The 26,396-nt window shown below is 33.5% G+C and overlaps 2 protein-coding genes across 9 annotated transcripts; one reads left to right on the forward strand and one right to left on the reverse strand.

Moving 5' to 3' along the window:
* Positions 1-2,989: 2,989 nt before the first annotated feature.
* Positions 2,990-17,640, forward strand: LOC118039841 (uncharacterized). 7 transcript variants are annotated; one of them, XM_073411076.1, is made up of 27 exons: positions 2,990-3,074; positions 3,172-3,361; positions 3,453-3,565; positions 3,659-3,785; positions 4,048-4,146; positions 4,231-4,299; positions 4,407-4,541; positions 4,611-4,679; positions 5,049-5,101; positions 5,219-5,378; positions 6,264-6,428; positions 7,362-7,446; positions 7,556-7,786; positions 7,888-8,006; positions 8,117-8,159; positions 10,535-10,692; positions 11,727-11,837; positions 13,729-13,797; positions 13,945-14,088; positions 14,672-14,746; positions 14,832-15,008; positions 15,124-15,209; positions 15,705-15,759; positions 16,145-16,270; positions 16,366-16,479; positions 16,798-16,914; positions 17,316-17,640. In XM_073411076.1, exons 2-27 carry the CDS (start codon positions 3,233-3,235, stop codon positions 17,379-17,381), a joined length of 2,895 nt encoding a protein of 964 aa, XP_073267177.1. In that variant the 5' UTR covers positions 2,990-3,074; positions 3,172-3,232; the 3' UTR covers positions 17,382-17,640. The 7 variants fall into 7 exon arrangements, with proteins under 7 accessions (XP_073267177.1, XP_034902531.1, XP_034902530.1 ...); XM_035046640.2 differs by having other exon boundaries at positions 3,003-3,361; positions 17,316-17,410; positions 17,479-17,640; XM_035046639.2 differs by having other exon boundaries at positions 3,003-3,361.
* A 1,601-nt stretch (positions 17,641-19,241) lies between these two features.
* Positions 19,242-24,826, reverse strand: LOC118039840 (SEC12-like protein 2). 2 transcript variants are annotated; one of them, XM_035046638.2, is made up of 10 exons: positions 24,450-24,826; positions 24,232-24,326; positions 22,448-22,598; positions 21,375-21,466; positions 21,176-21,275; positions 20,795-20,870; positions 20,590-20,710; positions 20,378-20,494; positions 20,203-20,267; positions 19,242-19,549 (listed from the first exon to the last, which is right to left on the reverse strand). In XM_035046638.2, the coding sequence occupies exons 1-10, from the start codon at positions 24,729-24,731 to the stop codon at positions 19,455-19,457; spliced, it is 1,194 nt and encodes a 397-aa protein (XP_034902529.1). In that variant the 5' UTR covers positions 24,732-24,826; the 3' UTR covers positions 19,242-19,454. The 2 variants fall into 2 exon arrangements, with proteins under 2 accessions (XP_034902529.1, XP_034902528.1); XM_035046637.2 differs by having other exon boundaries at positions 19,242-19,555; positions 24,450-24,825.
* Between the last annotated feature and the right edge of the window lie 1,570 nt (positions 24,827-26,396).

Here is a 26,396-nt window from a genome sequence, read left to right on the forward strand (position 1 = left end):
AAAATTAAAGTAGAATTGTCATTCCAGTCTTGATCTTAACCAGGTATGTGAAGAAACAACCGTGCTGCTAGAAATAATTCAAAAGAACAGCAATGTTTCGCAACAGGCAAGTAGCAATAGAAAGCACACAACCATGCAATCTTTAATGTCATATAAACAGCCACAAAAAGGGGGGAAACAGAAAGGACAAGAGGAAAAACAAGTGGAGTGTTTGTTTGAAAATAGTAAGCAAACAAATAAACTTAGAAACTGAAATACACGACAACTAGAAAAAACCCAGAAACAGACCTAGAACAGAACGTGTGCTAATCCACAAGCCCATTTCAAACATGTTCCCCACAGATCAATCAATGAACTTCAAAACTGAAACAACAATTTATAAAATGAAATAGCCTTCACTACAACAAAAAAAACTACCAAAACTAATTGAACAAAAAAAATATATATCCTTCAAGACTGCCCAGATAACCAAATTAAAAAGTATAACTCTGCCGCAGAAAAGAGAAAAACGATAAACAATTTAAGAAAATCCCAGTATTCAATTCACAGAAGAGAGGAAAAAAAAGAATTCGTTGGCATTGTGAGAGATTGCTGGAGTTGATGCCTTGCTGCTGAGAAGGAAAGTCGGGAGATTGGAGAAGAGAGAAGGAAAGTCAGACTGGAGAGGCTGAAGTGTGTGAAACCTATTGTTTGGGGTCGGAGAAGGCAAAATCTATACTCTATCCGAACTTCACCAGGTAAAAAAATTCTTATACATTTCGGGTGGGTTTGGAAACATCATATCTGTTTTTTTTATTTAAAATAAAATTTTTAAATATTTTTAGACTATTTTAATATATTAATATTAAAAATAATTTTTAAAAAATAAAAAAAAATTATTTTAATGTATTTTTAAATAAAAACATTTTTGAATCGTTACACTATCATAATCTTCAATAGATTTTTAATTACTATCCAACGAATTTGAATAAAATTATTATTTTTAATGCATTAAATATTATTTGAATTATATTTTAAATCTACTTGATAATATTTATACACAAGAGTTACTTTTATCCGTGTCCATTAAAATTATGTTAAATTATCCTTTTTTCGGTTTGATGTGTTTGATTTTTTTTTTTTAAAAAAAGAACACAACACATCACGTTCAAAAATGGGGCCAGACAAAGTTTAACTTGTTTTATTTTTTTTCTTCTCTCTCGATTATTCCTTCACGGTACTGTGCCTTACAGGTCTCAGGAGTCAGGCCTGTCAATTTTTTCCCATTGGCACATCACTTCCTCTGACCCATACCCATGGGCTTGTAGCGTGTTCATGTGATTGCTGTTTATTGTTTATTTGATGAAAAATAATTTTTATAAAAAATGAATTGTTTTATGATATTTAATAATATCATAAAAAAATAAAAAATAGACTGTAGTATTTATTTATATAATAAAAAATTAGTTATAAAATAATTTTTTTAATTTCATTAAGAGAATGAAGAACAAATTAACATATAAAAAAACTAAAGAATAATGAAATTAAAAATATATAATTTTTTAAATAATTTAAAATAAAATAAATAATAATTAAAATATTAAGACCAAATCTAACAAATAAAAAAGTTAAAAATAATAAAAATAATAAAAAATATAATTTTATAAATCATCTTAAATAAAATAAATACAATCAAAAGTACGTGAACCATACTTGATAGATAAAAAATTTTAATCAAGAAAATATTAAGATAAAAATAATAAAAAAAAATCAAAATTATATAAAAATAAATTTAATTTAATTTTAATAGATAAAATTAAAAAAAATAAATTCAAAATACGATATATAAAAATCATGAGATTGAAAATTAAATTTGATATAATTAATAAACAACAAGGTTTTTTTGGATTTTTTTATAATTTTTAAAAAATATTTTTCGTTCAAGATAAAAATAATATTTTCTTGAAGAACAAATTAAATTTTACTTTGACTTAAAAATATTTTTTGTTGAATATTTTTTTTTTAATTATAGATGAACATATAAAAATTTGAAAGTAATTTATAGAAAATCACTTTTTCTAGACAAGTAGGCAAAGGTTTTTTTTTTTTTTTTTTTGAAGTTTGTAATATGAATTATTTTCCCACTCTTTTCTTAACTGATGAATGAAGAAACAAAACAGAAGACAAAATCTATGTCGATAAATTTGCGTAAAAAAGAGATCATTTTGCCAAGGAAAGATCTCGAATAAATGATATAAAAAAAAGCAATCTATAAACATATTTTAAATCCAATCTCTGTTTTTCATAACCATATGTCTGATTGCTTGGGTTCAATTAAAAAAATTTAATGTGTTTTAAAAATATTTTAAAAAAAAAATTTAAATTTTTTTAATTAATATGTTTTTAGTGTTTTTAAATTATTTTAATGTGTTGATATAAAAATAAATTTTAAAAATAAAAAAATATTATTTTAATATATTTTTAAATAAAAAATATTTTAAAACACAATTACAGAACTTAAGAGGTAATCCAATTTCACATTCAAAGAATTCAAACAATTGGAGACCTATTCATTTGATAACTAAATTGATGAATTTTTTTTTTTGGGTTCAAAATCTATTTCCGTTAACATTGCTTTAAACTTTATCATTTAGTAATTTAAAAAAACTTAACAGATTTTGTCAAATGCTCAAATAATAGGCACAAATTTAAAAATTAATTAAGAATTATTTATAAATAAAAAATTAAATCTCAAATATAAATTCATAAAATCCAGATGATTTATCATAACTAATCCTCGTAAAAAATGCACAACACCCTCTCAACTAAAGAACTAGGCTAACAATATATGAAACTTTTTTCATATATTGTTAAAATTTGAAATGTTAAAATTTGTTCAAATCATTACATCGAGGATTATTTTTTTAAATAACACTGTTTTCTGCAATTTTTTTTTTAAAAATTCGCGAGGTGGACATTAATCAATAAAACCAAAGTAGAGACCAGTGGGAAAAAAAAGAAAAACAGAAGCAAACGAAGAGAAAGAAAGAAAGAAAAGCGTGAAAGGCAAGAGAAACAAGCGAGAGCTTACACAGGCAAGCAAGCAAAATAAAGGCACCACCAGAATAATAAAAAGCAACTACAATAATACCAATAACAATAAAACTGACTCTTTCTCTTTCTCTTTAATAGCAACAGCACTAGATTCCTCTGGCTCGAGAGAGAGAAAGAGGATTGGTGCGGTTGTTGACAAATGGATGACGAGGTTGTTCAGCGATTATTCCACGAAGGAGGTCGCGATTACTTCCAGCAGCAACCTTCTACTTCCTCTCCTTCCTCCTCCTCCTCCTCCTCCATCCTCCAATCTCTCCCTCTCCATGTGGTATGCTTTTCTTCTCTTATAATTTTCCGTTATTTACTTAATTTTTTTAAAAATTCAGATTAATATTAATTGTTGGATTGGATTGATGCAGTCTTTTGATCACGGATATTATTTACTGGTAAAATCTCTTCAAGAGCTCAGAGAGAAAAAGGAAGGTCTTGTTACTGTTGGCATTGGTGGTCCTAGCGGTTCAGGCAAAACAAGGTATGTATTCTGTACTATACAATTCTTTTATTTTATTTTTTTACTGGCGCAATTTCCTTGATACTTTGTTTGTTTGTTTGATGATCTGTGAAGCTTAGCAGAGAAGGTGGCGTCCGTAATTGGCTGTGTTGTTATATCGATGGAGAATTATCGCACTGGAGTCGATGACGTGAGTGATTTGGATTCAATTGACTTCGACGCATTAGTACAAAATCTTGAGGTTTGCATTTCCTTCTCAAATTATTTTGCTACTTGATTGGATTGGATTGTGCATTTGACAAGTTTATAATTTAAAGTTGACTGGTTTTCCAGTTCTTCGAAATACATAATTATAATACTTTAGAAACCTATTCTGGTCACGTGTCAGAAGATTTTCTTTATAAAATAAGCAACCGTATATCACTTCACTTAAATTTATGCCAATGCATTCTGCATCAAGTTGGTTTTGTCTATGTTTATATGGTTTTTTGTGTTGGAAATAGGATTTGACGAAAGGAAAAGATACTTTGATACCAGTGTTTGATTACCAACAGAAGAGACGTATTGGTTCCAAAGGAATAAAGAGCATATCATCTGGAGTGGTAGGCCAGTGGAATCAACTGTTACTATGATTATCCTTTTCTTCCGTGGTGTTCATTTCTTTAATGTCTTTTTTTTGTTCTTAGGTGATAGTTGATGGTACATATGCTCTGCATGCAAGACTGCGCTCTTTACTGGATATTCGGGTTGCTGTGGTAACTTATAATCTGAAGTTATATCTTAATTTGGATAAGAGGCTGAAAGCTATCATTTTTTGTCCAGCTTCGAATATGATGATTTCTAAATGTGGTTGGTGGATCAGGTTGGCGGAGTTCACTTCAGTCTTCTTTCTAAAGTTCGATACGACATTGGGGATTCTTGCTCGTTGGATTACCTTATTGACAGCATCTTCCCAATGTTTAGGAAACACATTGAACCAGACCTTCACCATGCTCAGGTCAGGGTTCTTTTCCTTACCTTCTACAATTTTTGAAATTGCGTTTTATCCCGTGGTTTTACTTTGCAGATCAGAATAAACAACAGCTTTGTCTCATCATTTAGAGAAGCAATCTACAAGCTAAAATGCAGAAGTGAGGTATACTCATCTTTCCATAGTTCATTGCTAAGTTAAATCGTCAAGAGCCAACCATGTCCTTCATGCTCACTGTGTGAATGATGTAGTTGTGAAATTCTATTGAAGGCTGAAGATTTTATGTAATGTTCAAATTTTGTTTTAACGGCAAAGAAAATTTGCTTATGATGCACAGACCATGGCAAAATGCTGTTTCCTAACAGTGACGGTTGTCTGGAACTACATTTTGTTGCACTTCTTGTTATTGCTCATGGACTTCACTTTTCCCTCCATTTCTTTTTAAATTTGCAGTTCATTATTCGTCTGCAACTTATTATTCATCACTTGCACCCTTTTGTTGAATGTTACTTAAATGCTAAACTGCCACTACAGTCACCAGGTGGACATTCTGCTTATGCCTTCCATGGAATAGCACATACAGATAAGTTAGTGATTCTCACTTATCTTGCTGTTTCTCACCATAATATCAGTGCAAAACCAAGTGGTTTATTCCTGAGCTTTTATTGCCAATAATTCTGATTGGAACTCTATGGTGGTTGCAGTTTTATTGAGATGTACCTTAGGCCTCCTTCAGCAAGTGAAGAAGCACGGACAAATGATTGGATCAAGGTGCGACAGTCTGGTATCAAATACTATTTGTCACTCGGGGACCAGAGAATTGTTGACAAACATTTTATTATCAGGCCAAAAGCTGAGTTTGAGGTAAGGGACTTTCCAGTCTGCAATTCTAGCATTAAACCTGGACTGAAGAAGCAGAGGTCGTTATATAAAAACTGTATTCGATTGGTTGTTTATGCTGCAATCTATTGTGTTTCACATGTAACTGTAAACATGATCGAGGAATACATTTATAATATCACATTCTAGATAGAAATGAACACCTGTGGCTAATGTAGAGGAATAAATTTACAGCCTTACTTTTCAGATAGAAATGAATGCAAGTGCAATGTGCTGAATTTAATTGCTTGTTTCTCTCCCTAACTATAAATCTTAAAGTACAGTTCTACAACTTTCAAAAAATGCTGTAAGACTAGTTTCAATCATCCTGTAGAAGGGAATCCATGGACCTTAGGTACACTGTGCGATCTTTGGGAAGGTGGAAAAATCTGTGTGAAATAATCATTGTTCCTCTAAACTACAAATGGCTGAATACACTATTCAGGCATCTTATCCATCAATCAATGAACATAAACTCAAAATAAACAGATACGAGGAAAAAATTCCATGGATTATAAGGACATTTCGATGTCTTCTGGAAGCTTCAGCACAGGATCCATACTATTTAGACAATAGTATCTGAGTATATGGTCCTTAAAGTTCAAGACGCATAGGCTTCCTTACTTTTCAATCAATGCTGTTACCCTATCATTATTGAAACTGGTAGCTTAGAGTTCTCAAATGCATGTTTTTTAATTTTGTTGGGAATCTGTAGATTCCTCTTTGTTTTATAGGGTTTTGTTTTTATAGGATAGCATTAGTTAGTACTTGAAATGCATGTTCAGTTCTCTTAAAAATTAGATTGTAATATTTCAGAATTCTCAAGCTCTGCTGGCTTTACTCACCTATTTAATCATTTAATGTTGACAGGTTGGAAGAATGACACTCGGTGGGTTGCTGGCTTTGGGGTACACTGTTGTAGTGAGTTATAAACGGGCATCTTCATCTGTTAGGAATGGCAATCTTTCAATGTCATCAGAGACCATTGATACTCTTAGTGAGACATTCATTGTGCTGAGGGGAACGGATAGGAAAGTATGGATCCATCTTTCTTATTAAGATAACATGAAGGAGGCTTTATAAATCATTTATTTGTTTTCTGTTCTTGTATTTGGGTGAGCAATTGAGTAAGGCATTGGATAATTTGTAGAATAAAATAGTTCTATACCTTCATCACCATCACCATCACCATCACCATCACCACTATCCACTCACACAATCACATTCACATGCGCATATTTTGTGGGATAAATATTTTTTATTAGAAAGATTAGAATCTACAAAAGTAACATATCCACCAGCAAGTAATAAAAAGAAAGTGAAGGTAAAAACACAATGAATAATAAGAGAGCTCCAATCCTGCTAAGTTAGTGATTTTCCCAAATGCCTTTGGATTGTTCCAGAAATAGGCATGAAACATGATCTCGTCTCGGGATTTTTTTCCACATAAGGCTATGCAAATAACTATTTTGGATAACTTTCAGCACATGATTGCATGAAGCATTGGGTTTTTTCTGTTTGCTTCAGGGAGATTGAATGAAGGAAAATTCTCCATTGTGAGTGTTTTGCATTGGGAGGGGGGATGTGAATTCATGAATCTTCTGATGTTCCAGATTTTAGTAGAATTTACCTAATAATCATGATGGGGATTTCTTATTTTGTTATGTAGTGTACATGATTGGCATGTAACTGAACAGGCTTCTGTATCTTCACTCATTACTCTATTGACATGTTCCATAACTCGGCTTGAGTTTCCACTAAATAGTATCATCCACTTTTTGTTGCATTTTTTCTTCAATCTATATGATATGTATGATAGTGTCTGCACTTTCCATTCTTGCAGCAAATAGCTTATCTCTTATGTGCTACTTTTGGTTCAATACCAGAATTAGATTGGTCCTTGGACTTGCATTTGAGAACTGTTGGCCAAAGCTTACATTTTATCTTGACTATTCTTCTCTTATGTAGACCGTTGGAGCAGAGGCAATGAGGATTGGTGTTAATGGACCTTGGATCACTAAGTCATATCTTGAATTGATACTTGAGAGAAAAGGTTTGAATTGGCATGATAATGATCAATACTCTGTCTATGAATTTTGGTTGCTTTGTCTGATAAAGATCAAAAGTTACAACTTTCTACAATTAGCTAACTCCACTTGCAGGTGTACCACGTCTTAATACCCCACCACTTTTACCTAATACTTCTACGACAAGCAACCAAGAAAGGGCTATTGTTGCCCCAAGGCCAATCCGTACCACTCCAAACCTTGTTAATCGGCTTGAGGATTTATCTCAGCCATGGACTCGGTCTCCTACAAAATCTAAAATGGAGCCTATGGTAGAAACATGGCATTTTACATCATCTGATACATCACATGGGAGTTCTGTCATAGGTAAGTGTCCTCTATCTGGAAGAACTGTTAAAGATGTTCTTTAAGTGTTCTTGGTGATGAACTATATTGTTGGGAGTGTTATCATTACGTTTCTTGTTCAGAAGTCTCTCATGAAGCAACCACAGATTCTACCACTTGCAGGGATAACATGAAGCTAGCACCTCTGCCTGATTCATATGACTTGGATAGAGGATTGCTTCTTGCTGTTCAAGCAATACAGGTAACAAGTAAAAAAAAATTAAAATGTGTTGGCGAAATTATACTTCAAGTATAAGAAGCTTACCGGTATGCTCAGTCTGGTAATTTTGTGCAATTTTACATATTTTTCAGGCTTTGTTGGAGAATAAAGGCTCCCCTATCATTGTTGGAATTGGTAATATATGCTTTGAAGTTTAAAACTCTCTCTCTCTCTCTCTCTCTCTCTCTCTCACACACACACACACACACACACACACACACGTGCGCGCGTGCCCACCCTCCCACCCACATTTGGGAAAATAATTTGTGCTTTTAGCTATAGTGTTTTGGAAAGTAGTTCAGTTGGTGGTGCAAATTCTTGATAATTTTCATATGGCTGATGTGCACAATTAAATCTCATGTTAATGGTCTCAGAAGCCTGAGCATAGTATAATATTGTTAATTAATTTGGTTTGAGAGTGACGTTGATTGAAAATGCGTATTCATACACGAAATAAAGAATTTTAATACAATATCGATGTCAAAGATCATACATATTTCTCATTTAACAATGTTTACTGTAATCAGTTCTAGAAGACATGGAAACGGTATTCAGCTTAGTGAACCTACTATTCACTAGATGCTAAGACTAAGATGGTAAAATTTGGAGAGCTCAATCATAGATCATTCTATTATATGCTAGATTTTATTATCTTACTGGTTGGATAGTGGAGGAAATTATAATAAAGTTCTATACCAGCAATGAGTTGTTGGGCCTATATATTGGTAATTGACTATGAAAAACAAATCTTGCTTTGGTGATACATATAACAGTTTTGGTGAATGTGTGATATTGTAAGGTGTTCAATGGGACTTCATGCCAGCAGCCACTAGTACAGATTATCGTTGTTAGAATTGATGGTTTAAATAGCTTTGCCTATAGGAAATTGGTATGTAATCAATTATCTTTCCATTTTACAAATGAAGTAATAGCAAATGGGTGATGATGATGAGGAAGCAACTGAATGTAAGGACAACATTATGTGCTGTTCTAGTCCATCTTATAACAAATTACAACTTTCCTTAGGAGTCTTTTGATATCATTTCTGTTTTCTATTTGTTTTTTTTTTCAAATATTTTTGTTTAAAAAATAATAAACTTGTTTTGTAGGGCAGTTTTTCTTTTTTCAAAAAATGCACCTAGTCTCGATCCTATACTGGAATTAGTGAAACTAATTCTTATCCAAAATTGTATTGTACAATCCTATCCCTCACTCTTTCCTAACTTGATTATCAATCACATTGATATTGACCCATAACTCTTGAACCTTGTTTCCACTTGACTCCAAGCATCTTGGTCTTGACATTAGATGTCCTAGACTCAGCATCATTTTGACTCATGGTAGCCTAAACAATCCATACTTGATCCCAACTCGACCCTCAGGTGTTTGAATCTGATCCCTCGACCTGACTTTCAAGCATCCCAGATCTGGTCCTAGCCCGACTCTTGGGCGCCCTGGACTTGATCCTAGTTTGACCATTGGGTGCTCCCAACCGAGTTCCACCTGGACCCTAGGGTGCCCTAGAACTGGTCCCGGTCCAACCATCGACTTTTGGACCTAGTACCAGCCTGACCCTGAAATGTACTAGACTTGATCCCAGCTTGATCTCAAGTCCTAAATCATAGATTAATAGTCTAAACATAAGTTTTGAAAACCACTTTTTTGAAAGGAAAACAAAAACAAACAAGTTTTCATATCCTTTTCACACACACACACACACACATATATATTTAAAAATAGAAAATGGAAACCGTATCAAACCATCTCTTATTTGCTCAACTTGTTCTATCAATTGCATAAGGAACAGTGATATGCACCTCTGTTTCTCAGACCCCTGATTTTACCAGGGCATACCTGTCTTGAAAAGACATGTCCCAAGTACTGGTACAGGATATGGGTTGGGTATGGCAAGTTTTTTTCAGACATAGCATTTTATTTGATTGGAAAACTTTCATGTTTTTTATTTTCTACGAAAATAGCATATGTTGACGATGTTTTTGGGATTCTTCTAAGTTTTCTCTAAATTCCAAAAATCACAATCAATTTTTTTTTTTTTTTTTTTTTTGTGATTGTTACATTTTTTTCTTATTGGATCATTGATCTTGTCTTTGGGCTTTTTCTCTCATAATGTTAATTTTAGACCTTGACAATTATGAAACTGAGAATAATTTATATGCTAGGTTATATGGTGTTGTTATTTATTGGGCTGGCCACATAAATTCAACAAAATATGTAGTTATAGTAATTAATTTAAGATTATTTTTCATATTTCAGAAGAAAAAAAAATGAATATTATATATAGAATATATGAGAACAAGTGTAGCTGAAATTTGGAAATTTTTAGACCGCGTCCCTATATCCTAAATTTAGAATTTGCAAGTCTGACACTCAAAAATATTGCATTGAGGAATTAATTTCTTGTAACTTTATGGTGTTTTCTTTTAGTAATTTACTTTTTTTTTTTTCATAAATATTGCTATTTTTTAAAAACTTTCTCATTGTTGTTGCAGGAGGCCCAAGTGGATCTGGAAAAACAAGTTTGGCACGCAAAATGGCTAACATTGTTGGGTGTGAAGTAGTTTCCCTTGAAAACTATTTTAAATCTGAACTAGTGAAGGATTTTAAGTATGATGACTTTAGCTCTCTTGATCTGTCTTTGCTTTCAAAGGTATGATGACATAATTTTATTCATCTTATGGAGATCTTTTGTACATTAATAATTCTATTATTTGTTCTGTCTGGTCTGGTTAGATTACTTGGAAATGTTAGTTAGAGAACAGAATTTGAGTAAAAATATAAATTTGTTTAGTCAAGCTTTTGTTTCATACTTTGAGTGGCTAGTAGAGATCTATCTATACACCAGCATCCTTCTCCATCATCTAAGCATGACATCTGAGAATTCTTCAAATTCTGTTATAATTTGGATATATAAATTTGTATCCCTGATCTCACCTTGTTATTTCATATTTCCTGACCTCCCGTATCATGTTAGCATTTATCATTTATGAGAACTCCTTTTGGTTTGTAAGTATTTCTGTTTTCTCATACCACAATCCGTTTCTCTTCCTTTAAATGGTTTGACTTAGGGAAAAGAAGGGTACTTTTAAGGAATGCCTTATTGTTTAGTAACTGCTAATTTTTCTTAGAAGACTGTTGGCCGATTCCTCATTCTTTGGGGGTTTTTATTTTCAAGAATATTCTCCTACTGCCCAAGCCTTAGCTGGCCTGTTGCAGTATTTTACGTCCTTCATTAGAGCAACTTGGCATATACTTGTTTGTACATCCTTCCATGCATGTAACAAACTGTTTGTTCCTTTTTTATTTGTTAAGTCTTTCTTCTTTTAATGTGTAGGCTTCAACAGGCTTTATAATTTTCCTGCTTTGGTATGCAACTTTCACTTGAAATTTGGGAGATTTTCTCTGAAATGCAATTATTTCACCAAATTCCCTTAGGTTGTCAAACAATATGTGAATTTAGTACCTTTTCATATTCACTTGAGCAATATGATGAAGATACATATTCTTTGTTCTTCTGTAATTATGGCTTATAGATAGTGTGACAAAATCTGCATTTTGCTGGTAGAAATTGCAGACAATTGCTTTGAAGAGAAGTCAAATTTATTTCATTTGGTTTTTCTTTTAAGTTCCTGGAAAAATATTTGCATTTGCCATACAATTATTATTCTCATAATTCCTTTTCAGAATATTGGTGACATAAGAAATGGTAGAAGAACAAAAGTACCCATGTTTGATTTGGAGACTGGTGCTCGTAGTGGATTCAAGGAACTTGAAGTTTCTGAAGACTGTGGTGTGGTTTGTTATTACACTTACCTATATTGCTCCTGGAACTTGCTATCATGGGTTATTTTTTTATTTTTCAGTGATATATTACACGATAACATTTCTCTGGCGTTCTTTTCATTAAACTTCTAGAATAAAAAAGAAAAGATATCCTCTAAAAACATTCTGACATAAACCCCAAAGTGTCAACGGGGAGGCAAAGGTTGGCTATGGTACAGTACACTACTTGCATGCTTAAGTTTTAGAGTGTTGTTTCAATTAGGAACCTTATTCTGATACTAAGGCGTCATACTATGATAGGATTAAGCTTATGGGAAGCTAGAGATGCACTAGATTCTTTGTGAAGACAATTTATCCTTTCAGTGTGGCTTTGTTATTCATGTTATTACGCAAATAGGCATTTTTACAAGGACAATTTATCTCTAGTGGAGCCTTGTATAAAATGTTATGCAAATTGCAGGTGCTAGGATTCAAACCTTTTCGAAGTAAGAAATAATGAAAACTTTCCATGGGTGCAAAGTGTCCTTTAAGTTCTTGATAATTGGAGGATCTCAAAAAGTCTTATCTCCTCGTAAATATTTTATGTTCCATCATAATGAAGAATCACAGATTCAGGTATTTCCTCATTGTCCTACAGCTTGGAGTATGTGGCAATGATGGTTTGCATTTGGTCTTGGGCCATACTGAGGAGAGTAAACAATTTTTGTTGGTCTCTTTGGTGCGTTTTGAAAGGGAGAAACATTGCAAAGCTTTATGGAGATGTGCTGTCAGTGCAGTTTTTTGGTGCATTTGGATGGATAAAAATGCAAGTTTTAATAATCACTTCATGTTTGGGTTGTTGTTGTGGGATAAGATAGTTTTCTTGGCTTCTTTGTGGTGTCATCTAGCAGCTGCTTTTAGGTGTGCTTCTCTAGTGGATATTCTAAAGGATTGGACTGCTTTATTGTTTAGATCAAGACTGTTGTTCATTTTCCCTTTTTGGGAGGATGTATTGTTCTCAATTTTGTGCTGTAGAATTATTTCTTTCTAATAATAGTTTCTCCTTGTGCTCTGAAAATTAGAATAATGATAATAATGCTAATAATAACAAATTAAGAAGAGGGGATAGAGGGAAAGTGTGGGCGACGGTGCACAACGTAGGTCTCTCAATCTGAATGAGACGGAGATAAGATAAGAAAAGGAGGAGAGAGTAGGCAAAACAGAAGGAAACGGAAAGAAGGGAAGTGTACAAAAGCTATTTCAACCAGTTTGAAAATTTGCTAATAACTTGCAAATTATGTCTTACATCATCAAGTCCTGTATGGAGACTTCACAACGCGAGCCTTCTAAAAATATTATGACCACCCGTGATTAAATCTCTTCCCACAAAATGCTAAAGCTTGTCTTAAGACAAGGCATATTTATGACAAACAAGTGGTGAACGTTGCAGAATTTGAACTTGTACTGCTTCTCATTGACCTAACTGAACTCTAAACCCTGGGTCTTCAGTTGTTGTTCCTGCCCCATTAAGGATATTTAAGTTTGGTGCTAAATGCTTGTATTCAATGCTACATTTGCTTAGGAGTATTTTAGATAAATGCTTAGTGGAGTTAAGAATTTAGTGGAAATGGAACTTGAAGATGTTAGTAAGGGTCAAACAAACTTTTGACAAAATTATTACTTTTCAGCTGTACATTATACGCAGGCTGTTCGCTCTGTATGGTAGAATTGGTCTGCTGGCTATAAGTTTTATTAATGTTCATGCAGGCTAATTAGAGAAAAAAATGTTCATGCAATGCATCTTTACAGTTTTATATGATCATAGCAATTGATATTTCCACTTATGAAATCCTTTGCCAGTAGTTTTGATTTAAGTTAATGTTATGCTAGTGGACTTCTTTTTAAATCATTCTTGCTTTTGCAGATCATTTTTGAAGGGGTGTATGCTCTGCATCCTGAAATCCGAATATCACTTGACTTGTGGGTTGCTGTTGTAAGATGACTTTGCATTCCCTCTTTTAAGCTTTTATTTTCAGAGAAACCGTGTGTGTGTGTGTGGGTGTTCTGATTTCTAAAGAAGTTTTCAATTGATGATGAGTTAGTTTAGTTGTGATGTAACTTCATTGTTTTGTGAAAACAGGTTGGTGGTGTTCATTCACATCTTATTTCTCAAGTTCAAAGGGATAAAAGTAGAGGGGGCTGTTTTATGTCCCAAAATGAGATCATGATGACAGTGTTTCCAATTTTCCAGCAGCATATTGAACCACATCTTGTTCATGCACATGTTAGTAGACCCCAATTGTCTGATCGTTTTATTATTCTTTAAGTTTTAGTATGAAAAGTATTTCAATGTTTTCCATGCAATAGTTTTATCTTCCCACAAGCAGAGACACATGTACATATAACTAACACAGGCCTTGTATTGAGACGCCTCTTGGAAAATTTTAGAAATATCTATCACATTTAGTAGAAAAGGTAAGGTCCCTAGGCTGGCCAAGAAACAAGATCAAGGTCAGTTTGGTTGTCTCATAATAAATGAAAGCCATTAGTCATGTATTGTTTAATCAACCTAAGATCAAATTTGTCATTGTCTTTATATCAAAATGGATTGGATAGAATCTCTGAAATGCCTTTGTTTCAGATCTTTCTGGAGATGACTACCATTCTTCACTTTCCACATTTATGTTGGTGTAATTTCACACTAAACCATCTACATCTTTTATGTTGGAAACACAAACTGTTGCTATTAATGTTATGTATACATTACTGCTCTCTTCAAAATACTGATGTTCTGTTACAGTGCATTCCTGAGGATTATATTTGCAAGTTTAACCTTGCGGGTTTTCAGTATTCTTATATTGTTGCAGCTCAAAATTCGGAATGACTTTGACCCTGTTATTTCCCCTGAGAGTTCTTTGTTTGTCTTGAAGAGTAATAAGCAGGCAAGTGGGCTATATGATGATTCTGTTGAAGATTTATGTACGGTGGTTTGCATCTGACATACTTTTTGTTTGTGATGTTTAACAGGTGGCTTATCAAGATATTTTGAAAATCCTAGATCCTGTGAAGTTGTGCAGTTCTGTTCAGAATTTCATTGATATATACTTAAGGCTCCCTGGACTTCCTACAAATGGACACTTGGCAGATGGTGATTGCATACGAGTCAGAATCTGTGAGGGTAGATTTGCATTGTTGATACGGGAGGTTTGTATATAATGCATTAGTTATATGGTATTTTTCCTTGTCAATTATAATGTATTTTCTGTTTTAGATATTCTAGTGAATGCTTGACTTTTATATTATATGTACTCAACATTAGCCTTTAAGAGAAGGGAATTTTATAATTCAACCAAAAGTGGATTTTGATATCAGCATCAGCACAGTTGCTGGACTTCTTAACCTCGGGTAAGACCATGCATGATTTTGCTTTTCTTTTTATCTTCACATTTTCATTCCCAATTAAGACAAAAAATAAATGCTATAGTATGTGTTTATATATATCTTGTTGAGTCCTTTTGTCTTTGTATTTGGAGAGTTGACATGCTCAAAACCTTTCACCAATTAAATACTCTGGTCCATCCTTGTGCATTTGTATCATAGCATGTGAGCAATTCTTTCATCTTCTGGATATCAGGGAAGAGCAGTTTGTTTCTTTTGATCAGTTATATAAACTGAACTGCTGGAAACAAACACAAACCTATTGTCTTAGCAGTTTAGTATGTCATTATTTTGGAAACTACAAAGTTATCATTTACTTTTGTTACTTTTGTTGGTCTAAATGTAACATTTTCTACTTCAATTAAGCGTTATGCTGTTCTTCTTTGTAATGCTTTACAGCTGAAGAACTGGTAGATTCTTGTACAAGTCATTGAAATGTTTTCTGTTATCATGTGATGTCAGGTATCAAGCAGTAGCTTACATTGAAGCATCTGCATATATCTACCAAGATGGAAAGGTATAATATCCCTGGATTTTTTTCTCTTCATTATACTTATAAGCTCCTGTAATTTATACATCCAAGCTTCAAAATTGTGCAAGTCCTCACTCTGTTTTTCTTCTTAATTAAATTTGTCAAAAATAATTTCTTTGAGTTTTCGTTATTTTGAACTTGTTTTAAAGGAAATTTCATATGAAATCCAAACCATAGATATTGATAAACTAAATTAACAACAACAGTTTTGGATTTCAGTGCCTTATAATTAGTTTCATAATGTTATGTACTAATGCTTGATGATGCCAGGTTTTCATGTATTTCATATTACTTGTGTTCTGTTTCTCATACACAAGGTCTGTCATAGACGAGGCTTTCTGAATGAGTTTCATTTTATTCTGATGTGTAGATTCTCATCGAGGTTGATCATCTGCAAGACACCCCTAGTCCTTACTTACAGATCAAGGGGGTTAATAAGGAAGCTGTGGCGGCTGCTGGTTCGACACTTAAACTAGATGGTTCATACACAACTAAGGTTTTGCCTCGAGTTCTGCTTGTATAGTTTTACCTTTAGCACTGGGCTACTCTGGCCTCTCATTGTTTGGGCTGGCCCTTTTGTTGTACTTTCAGAGTTATCTCCAGATCATTTTGGAAAGATTACCTGCAATGGAAAGAAGTTACAGTGGAATTCAGGCTCAACAAGCTGCAAGGTTGCAGGAACTTGTCGAATTTATACAATCTCAGGTATTTACTATGATTGAATGGGATAGCAGCCATCTGATAGTGAAATTTGATTTTAGCTGAGGGGAAATTAGTGTAAGACCAGCCTTGTCCAATTTTATATGTTGAAATACGTAGCATATATAGAGAGAGCGCCAGGACATCTTTCCACTTAACAAACTGCATAAATGAGAGAAAACCTTACTCCACTTCCACTGATCATCATTTTCTGCTAAGTCTAAAAGAGCTAACCATTATTTGAGAAATTAACTTCTAATATATTTTCAAGGTTGAGTGGCTGATGATTTTGCTGTATTTATATTACTGTGGCCAAACCGACAGGGAAGCAGCTCAGCTTCAGAATCCTCTCCGAGCAGGGAGGCTGCTCCTTTGGAAGGAATAATTGAGGATATGCAGTTTAGAATCAAAAGGCTGGAGAGATGGCATGCTATCAACACGGTACTTATAATTCCTTTAGTAATCTGTGTCTGTTTCAATTTGGATTTTACTCATGTTTACACGCTTTTTGGAACTCTAAATGCTTGCTTTTCCAATGAATTTGAATTTTGAAAATGACATTCGTGAACCATGTTAGCATCTCCAAATCTGCTACCATTTGTTGCAACAATGGGATCAAACATTAGAGCTGGATGGTCCCTATTTCATTTGATCAAAAGCAACCCTTTTTTGTTTTTGAGAGAAAAATCAACCTAATATTGTTCCAGCGGTTTAGCATCTTTGGAATTGAAACCGGACGGTCCTTGTGTCATTTGGTCAAAAAGAAATGTAATACTGTTCCAACTGTTTAGCATTCCTGTTCCACTCGATAAGCCGCTAATGAATTTGCACTCAATGTGCAGGTGCTATGGACTTTTCTGATGTCTGCCCTTGTTGGTTATTCGCTTTACCAAAGGAAACACCAATGACACTTCTAGACATGTGCGAGTTCTTAAAGGTATCAAAGTCTCATCGCATTGAAGTAATTGTCGGTAATGTTGGGCTAACAGAAACTTCTAACAATAGTTGCATGTTTCTCCGGAGTCCCGGGATCACTTCGAGTAGCAAAATCTTTACCTCCACGTCGGAGCTTATTGCTTTCTTTTCAACAAACTTGGAGCCTGTCGCTCAATTGCTCCATTTTGTAAATACTTAAAATTATGTGGAAATGAGAATGACCAATTGACATTCGAGCGTCCTCATTTTAATTCAGCTACAGTTCATTCTGTCTTCTTTTTTTTTTGGTTCACAACTCCCGTGTTAGACTTTATGTTGCGACTCCATTTAAACAATTACACAATCCTTCCCAGCCCCGATATGTTTCGAAACTTGATCCTTCTGTTATAGGACAGCTGCTGAATAGAAGATGGAACGCATTGGTTGGTAACACTACTGTTTATCCATGTCATGTTACCCGCCTGGTTCCTGCCATTATTTTATTATTATTATTAATATAGGTGTACGACCTCGACTAAACAAACATGCATGCAAGCGTTCATGATATGTTTTTTCTACTGTTCATCTTAATTATGTTCTGTCATGCCATTTCTTTTATGTTTGACTTGATAATATAAACTATTTGAGATTTAAGAATCATGAGCTATGCGTAAATGATATGAAAATCGACAAAAACTAAATATGAACATATTTTTAATCAAAACTAAGTCTAAATTGGAAATATTAGAACAAAATTGAATATGGATAGTATAATAATTTTTTTAACTTCATTATTCTTCCCTTAAGTTTAATTTAATAACATGTACATCAGATGGGTAAAGGACTAGTTTCTCTCTAAAACATTTACTTTTTAAAACCGGAAGATTGAAAACTCTCCCACTTCCATGTAGTTTGAGATTTTAAGCAAGATTAGGTGAATAGCGGTGGCTGAAATAAACAAAAATTACACAAGACAAAAATGATAATGATTTCTTTGACGAACAAACCCGGTCCAATAACAGAAAAATACTAGGTGACAGTCATATGGATCACAGTCTTATCTCATGGATGGTGACTTTCTTTTTCTTTTCTTTTTTTAATTGGCGCGAGTAACTTGTTTTTTGGTGAGATTGGATTAGTGTGTGAAAGTCAGTCTGATTCATCAATAGAGTGAGTATATATATACTCAATTTATCCTAAAATTAGTTTTTGTTTATTTCAGCCGCTTTTCACCTAAAATTCGACCCAGTAATAGATCCAGATCAAATTATGAATCACGAATTAAAAATTCAATTTTTTTAAAAAATAAAAATTAAGTGCAACCGTGCAAGTGGCAGTTAGATTGATAATAAATTGCAATCATTAGTTTTCTTGACTTTGAATTGAAAAATATCAAAAGAACATGCTGCCAGTTGCGAAGGAAGGTAAGATATATATGCCAAGTCTCGACCCAGATGCACGGAACTTTGCCCACAGAGAAATCCTAAGCTCACAAACGACAACATGCAACAACGGTCAGCACCACGTGTCTTCCTATGGTGCAACAACAATCCCAGCCCACGTGCTGGCAGAAACGTCTACATCTCTTCATCTGTCGATCTAATAACAGTGACAGATAAAATATATTGTGACAGATAAAATATTCCTACAACCAAGACCAAAACACTTTCACGATTCAAACCTTAATGTTTTGCTCTGTCAGCATGGCCTGATAGTGGAATTTTAATGAGCGATCCACAGTAATTATTAACACGAGATTATCTTAGAAAATATGAAGATACATCACCAACAACAATTTGTTATATGAAAAATAACAGCGACATAATAATTCGGTTAGTGAAAACACTGCAAGATTTGGGGAACAATCACCATGATAAAAGCCAACCACAAGCAACAAATAATTTTACGGCCACAGTTCAAGTGGCATTATTACAAGTAAAAAGATTCCATTCTCAAAACCAAAACCAGGTTGACATTATTGTACCGTGATAGGCTCTGGCCTCTCATTTACAGCTTCTATTCCATAAATAAGGGTACAATTTACATTAATTTAGTGCTAAAAACATCTAGCCAAGAAACGGAAGAACTCCTTCATTCTTCAAGAAATATACAACAATTGCCATTATAATGATGAAAATAATGATCCGCAAGCTTGATCCTCCTGCAGCTAAACAAGAAACAAAAGAAAGTTCCTTGATAAGAAATGAGAGAACTAGCCTTTTGTTTTGAAAATAGTAACAAGTCAGAACAAGGGAAATACTGGAAATGGTTTCCTGTCAATACAACCTTTTTTTAAACCAACAAATTTCTCTATGCATAATCCATCCCACTTCACATATCAAACTAATTTCCACCGAAGGTCAATTGAATGCCTGACTTTTCAAAAACCTTAGGAGCATTAACTGCTTCTGTTTTGAATATAGTTCCTTGGCTTTCCATGTCCAACATTCTAGTTTTCTCTAAACAATCCTTGATAGTAAAATACTCCAAGCACAGGGTTAATTCTTGGTGAATTACCACTAACTTGTAACCATAAATAATGTAAAGAGTAAGTTTTGACACGATGATACTAGCACATAAAAGTCATCACAAAAAAGTCCCCCAATATTTGGCAGCATGCAGTTTACTTTCTGAGTTCACAGTCCACTCATACCAAATACTTAGTTCACCATATTAGTTGGGCAGTCATATTGTGATTGCCCTAAATCAAAGTCATGGAGAGATTTTAGTCTCTGACTAGTTACCAGGTCCATAAGGCAGCCATTGCAGAGCCACCAATGACAGGAAGAAAAATCTGAATCTCAATGTACATACCACGTTTCTTGTCCTCAACTAGTGTCACCCTTGCACTTGAGTCCATAGATGCAGAGACCAAAGCCCTGTATTCCAAATAACACATGCTCAACTGCCAATTGTCATCCCTAGATGAAAATGACTCAAATAAAATGTTGATCTAAGTGTACATGGAGACACGATGGTGTTTTCTAACCTTGAATCATGAGAGAATGTCAATGCTGTTACTATGCCAAGATGTGCTTTCTTAATCATTGTTTGAATACACATATTGGTTGAATTTATAAGCATCACATCTCCTTGAGCTGTGCCTCTGTCAATCAAACACAGGAGATTAGAATATCTTTTAGCATTAAAGTGCTTGCTATTGAGCTCAAGGACCTCAAATAAATGGTTGAGATTCTGTACATTGCAAGAAACTTTCCATCAGGTGAGATATTAAAGGAAGAAACTGGTTCACGGAATACATGCTTTGAGCTCACTCTCTTCCATGAGCTTGCGTTCCATGTCACGATACTTGAACCTTTGTCTAAGTAAAACAATATTTATGATGATTAACATGGAACAAAAATATCAAAGGGAGCACAAAATACTTGGCTTTAATAATATTCACCTGTAATTGCCGCAACATACAGAACCTGAGTTTGATCACTAATCTGAGAAAATCTGCAGGAGGCAAAAATCTCATCCTGGAAGTACAACACAATAAATCCAATTAGCTCAACACTCATTTGATAGAAACATAATATATATTAGAAGTGCCAGCCATGAATTGCAAGACCATAAGTAACCTAGATTAATTGAGTTACGGGTTCCTTGAAATCTACTTTCTATTAATTTGACCGATATGATTTTGTTGGTACCCAAATGAATTCAATAACAACAATAAATAGCAGCACAAAGGTATTAACCTCTTTGACATTAAGTGAGGGTCAAAACAGTTTGCTAGTAGAAAAAGAATTCAGTCAAGAACAAATCATCGTTTACAACTTACATTTTCCTTCGATAAAGAGGCGACAGCCATTGATGAAGTTACATCCCAGACTCTACCAGGGCCACGACCTCCCAATGAAACGAGAAATTTTCCATCAGGGCTGCAACACAATTAAGCTAGTCAAAATAAGTAAATTCTTCATGCTAACATCTCTACTTCAGAAATAGAACATCTAATTTTTCCTAATATTACTGCCAACCTGAAACACAGGTCCTTCAGGGATGCATGGGCTTGAGCCTCGTTGAAAATAATTTCCATGCTAGGCCACTTGAAAACCCTTAAATTGCCATCCTGTACCGCACCAAAATCAAAGCATCATATAGCAGATTATCTTTAAAAAAAGGATCCCTGCTCTCTTCAATATCATTATAACTAAAAATAAAGGCCTGGTTATGGAAATTTCAATACTTCGATTGGTAGGTAAATGGCCAAGAGGCAGGTCCTACAATCTGACATTGAAAGATAGAGTGGAGGAACATAACTTAATCATCACAGACTATATCTACATACCGTTCATCTAATAATAAAATAATTAGAAGTTGGAATGCAACCATCAGAAAACAGTGAAAGATAAGGAAGAGAAAAATTTGACCCAGAAACTTGCAACTTTCATTTGGTCATATAAACATGCAGTCAGGTGTTCTGTATGGGAGCCGCTTAAAATGTGTTCTTTCCACCAGCCCAGGACTGTAGCATCCCCGCTATAAAATGTACTTTTTCCTTGTTCTTTTAACTTAAGAGTTATATAACTTGTTTTGCACCCCTGTTTTCATCCTTCCCTCTCTTTTACTGATGGAATAGACAGACACCATAGAAACAAGGGGGGGAAATCATGGATGACCTCTAGTTCTAATCTTGAAGGGAAGCCAAAAACCCAGTTATTAGTCCACTGCATGCCATAACCTTTATGTTAGACAGTAGGTGTTGATGCTGCATTCCTCTTCGGCCAATTTGGTTCAGAAAATCCCTACCAGGCCTTTTATCAGTCTTATATAATGCCTACAGACAGTTTTTATCTTTTTGTAAAAACCAAGGAAGAAAAGAGTTACTAGCAGATTCTCAAGTTGCAGGACTGGGTTGGAGATAGGTGAGTTTGATTCTTTTAATCCTTTACTTTCTACATGCAGAATCCAAACAGGAAAAGGAAAACAAAAACAAAACAAGGCAATATCTTTTAAGCATGTTTTCCTTGTGTTTAGAATGCTTTTTTGCTTAATGTCATGCAGCGATTACAATTAAATTAACAGAAGGGAATGCAAAGAATCTCTCTACCTCTCCGCCGACAGCAAGCACAGAACTGTCACTGTTAAAGACCAATGCTAATTGCTGTCCAACATCTTCCAATTGTGTCAATACTTTTTCAGACGATTTAAGGCCCAATTTATGGTCTTCATTGTCCTCGACTTCATCCCACTCAAAATATCTGCACAAGGAAGACATAATAGTAAATTGATTATCCTTTTTTGGTACCAGTAAGGGTGGAAAAATTCTTAAGACTTAGGCACAATGGCTGTGATGTGTATTGAAAAAATCAGAGTAAAATAAACACAAACAGCAGCCACGCTGCATTCAAAACAAATAATTAATGAAGTTTTTGAAATGCTCTTGACTGGATAAGGATTGCCTCGTATGCAGTATATATAACCTCTAAAAATCATTCAAAGAAATTGGAGAAGATTCTTCTTGTAAACTAATTTGTTTTATTACCTCCACAAACATAAAAGATAGCTAGCAGCATACTAATTCTTATGCTAGTACAAAAACACTACCCTCTTTAAGCATTTTAAAACAAAGCAATTTCATCTAGCCATAACACAATCCACGAGAAAATTATAGCTGCTAAACCAACTCCTATAAACGCTCAGCCAATACATAATGTAACAGTAAATGATTGATAATCTCATCAACTGCTTTAACAAACCCCGGGTAACCTCCAATGCATTCCCATCATGGACCTCCAAACATGAGCTTATTAAACCTTCGTTTTTATCCACCTCGAGCTCAAGGATTTTGGTCTTAAGAGGTGATTACCATGAAAATAATTACTGCCAGATCAAGAAAGAATTCCTCCTTTCCACAACCCACATCAAATCCAACAAACAAGAGAAATCATTTCTACCTTTTCCTGTAAATTTCCAAGCACCTATTCCATTCAGACCCTTAACTTTCTTAGACATCCACTCTCTTTGATCCACACATCATATTGAATGCTTTCTGTGACATGAACTTTCATGCTGATATACCACGAAGAGATTTCTTAAAAAAAACAAGCAAATTAAACCCCAAACCAACCACTTCTAAAAGGTTTTTGTCTTAACCCATTTCTCTGGGTGAACAGCCTTGGATTTTTCCCATATCAAACTCTTTATTACCTCAAATCAACAAGCACAGAACAGGGCAAGGGAAGCTGTGACATTAAGTATAACTATAAGAAGGGTTGATTTCAAGCAGTCATCAGTTGGCAAATCCACATCCACATAAGAACTATAGGTTATGCGGCATTTGAAAGTAGATAACATGTTCTGCACCTTTAGATGCATTTTTCAAAAGAAATAGTGTAAAGCACCAATGCTTCTAGCTCTCGTCATCTTTCATGTAAATCCAACTTCTATACAATCACTCTTCAAATTACATTGACTCTTCTTCATTCCCTAATTACACCAACTCACCTGTGCTAGAATAAAATTATGTTTGCCTAGTGCCATCTGTGCTACTTTCCATAGCATCCCCATTACAGGTCCTAACTTAATATTCTCATTTCTCATTCCATCAGGAATCATAGACAAAGGATTCGGAGCCAAAGTGGGAGGGATGAAGGATACTAATGGTGGTGTATGAAAATCTCTTGAAACCTAGCACTTAATGCAGCCTTTCAGAAAATCAGCAGCGTAACTGGTAGATTGCCATTTATAAAAAAAAAAAATTGAAAGCAATAAGCTCAAAATCCCTAAACTATAACAAAAATAAAAGGAATGTACTAAATTGGCAACCTTATAACTAAATATTTTCTTTCCGACAGCAAAAGCAGAAATTAAAAACAAAAAGAAAGTGAGTACCGGCAACGATTCGGCAATGCACAAATAAGCCCGTCTCCACCGGGGTGAACCACCATTCTATAGGGCAAATCAGAACCAAGATTAAGCTTAGCTACCTGAAACACAGCACTGAAATAAATACATTTACAATGAAATTACCAAATCCAATTTCGATCACCAATCGATAATTGAAAATATAATTAAACATGATAAACAGATGCGAATTTTTATCAACGTACGGGCTGAGGAGAGAGAGAATTGGAGGAGAAGTCGAAACGGGAGAGGAGGACAGCGTTGGGGATGCCACTGCGGCCTTCACCGCCGCCACCGGCCAAAACGACATAGTATTCATAGGAAGAAGCAGAGGCGTGGGTGATCTCCTCCCTGTCCTTATCCTGTTCATGTTGTTTAGAGGAATCGTGGTCCTCGTGACGGAATTGAAGCGGAAGCCAAGCAGCTGAATATAGAGGGACGCCGTATTTTTGCAGGGCTGGAGGATCTGTCTCTTTCTTCTTTCCCATTGGAATTCGATAGAAGGGATTTCTTCAGAGTATGTCCTTAACGATGGTTGTGAATCAGATCCAGCCGCTAGGAGTGATCTAAATAAAATAAAAGGTAAGCAAAATTATTAAGTATTAGGTACAAAATAAAAGGCTATCATGGAATTTGTAAAAAAAAAAAATTTTTTTTTAATTTGATTCTTATATATTTTTTTGCGGCAGTTTATTCTTAATTCATAATTGATTTTAATTTTTTTATAAAAAAAATTTAATTTAAAACAAAACTAAAATGAAAAAAACTTCAAATATGGAATATCATGCTATAAGTTTTATAAAAATATATGTTGATTTTTAAACTTAAAAAATAATGCAGATTAAACAATTTCAGAATATTAATATTTTCAAATTCAATTTTAGTATAAAAAAATTTAATTTAAGATAGCCAAATTTTTACTACAGAGAAAAAAATATGTTTTTGATATCGATTTAGGTTACCAAAACTAATATTTATACGAAATGGTTCTGTTCAATGAGAGCAGTTCATATTAAGTTGTTTTTTTACCTTTAAAGTTAATAAAAAAAACAAATTTGAGTGAGTTGATTTTTTATTCGAGTTGATTTTGATTTTAAGATATTTTTTGAGGTCATATATAGGTTTTATCATAGTTACTACTATGTTTTTATAGGTGTGTTTGGTAAAAAATGATTGAAAATAAGTTTTGAGTAAAAAATTTATGCCTCAATTTTTCAATCATCACAATAGTTGGAATTTGAGCAAATCAAACGACGTATTATCTAATTTTTTTAAAAAAAAACCAATTGCATACAAAGAATGACCCAGTTGTGCAGGCTTTGACAAAATGAACCAAGCAAGCTAGCCTAGCCTTTGCTCTCTTTTTTTCCCCTAATTTTTTTAAAAAAATTAATGTTTTTTATGATTTTTTCTCTAATATTTTTTTAATTTATATTTAGATTAGTACCTACTATTTTAATCTCTTTTAAATGATGATGATTTTTTTTTGTTATGCATTTAAATTTAAAGAGTTTTTCTGATTCATCTATAATTTTTTTTTTAATCTTTTGTATGAATGAATTTTATTTTTGAAAATAAAAAAAAATATATTTTTATATAATATTTCTAACATGTGCATCCTTGCATGATGTTTTTCTTCCATTTTATTTTATTCAATCAAATTAATTTGTGTTTTTATTTCTAATATCGTTTGCTTAAATAAAAAAAAATATTTTAATAAACAAATTTAGCAAATACAACAAGATAAATTTCTCATCTTTTGAGATTAAATATCTTGATCTACATTTCTCTCTTGATTTTTCAAGTTTTATTTTTAGGTATCATTAATAACTTTTTATTTATTTATTTGCATACATAGTTCTCAATTTATTTGATTAAATATATGCATAAATTTTTTATTTAAATTTAAATTTCTTAAATTACAGAAATGCGTTCAAAAAACCAGCATATATAATTTTTTTTATAGAAAATAAAAATATCTTACCGCCTTGTTTTTGAAAAAAAATAATTTTTTAAAATTAATTAATTTTTTTTATTTTTATATCGTTTTAATGAATTGATATCAAAAATAATTTTTAAAAAAATTATTATTTTAATGTATTTATTAAAAAAACACTTTAAAAAACAACCACGGAATACCAAACATTAACAAT

The sequence above is a fragment of the Populus alba genome, chromosome 8 (genome assembly GCF_005239225.2).
Source record: "Populus alba chromosome 8, ASM523922v2, whole genome shotgun sequence".
Taxonomy (NCBI): domain Eukaryota; kingdom Viridiplantae; phylum Streptophyta; class Magnoliopsida; order Malpighiales; family Salicaceae; genus Populus; species Populus alba.

Coding starts and splice junctions, on each gene's coding strand:
- LOC118039841 (XM_073411076.1), top strand. CDS start 3,233: ATGGATGACGAGGTTGTTCAGCGATTATTCCACGAAGGAGGTCGCGAT. Junction 15,210..15,704: donor GCTGGACTTCTTAACCTCGG/GTAAGACCATGC, acceptor ATGTGATGTCAG/GTATCAAGCAGTAGCTTACA. Junction 16,480..16,797: donor TCGAATTTATACAATCTCAG/GTATTTACTATG, acceptor CCAAACCGACAG/GGAAGCAGCTCAGCTTCAGA.
- LOC118039840 (XM_035046637.2), bottom strand. CDS start 24,731: ATGGGAAAGAAGAAAGAGACAGATCCTCCAGCCCTGCAAAAATACGGC. Junction 21,467..22,447: donor TGCTTGCTGTCGGCGGAGAG/GTAGAGAGATTC, acceptor GGTGCGGTACAG/GATGGCAATTTAAGGGTTTT. Junction 21,276..21,374: donor CTGAAGGACCTGTGTTTCAG/GTTGGCAGTAAT, acceptor ATTGTGTTGCAG/CCCTGATGGAAAATTTCTCG.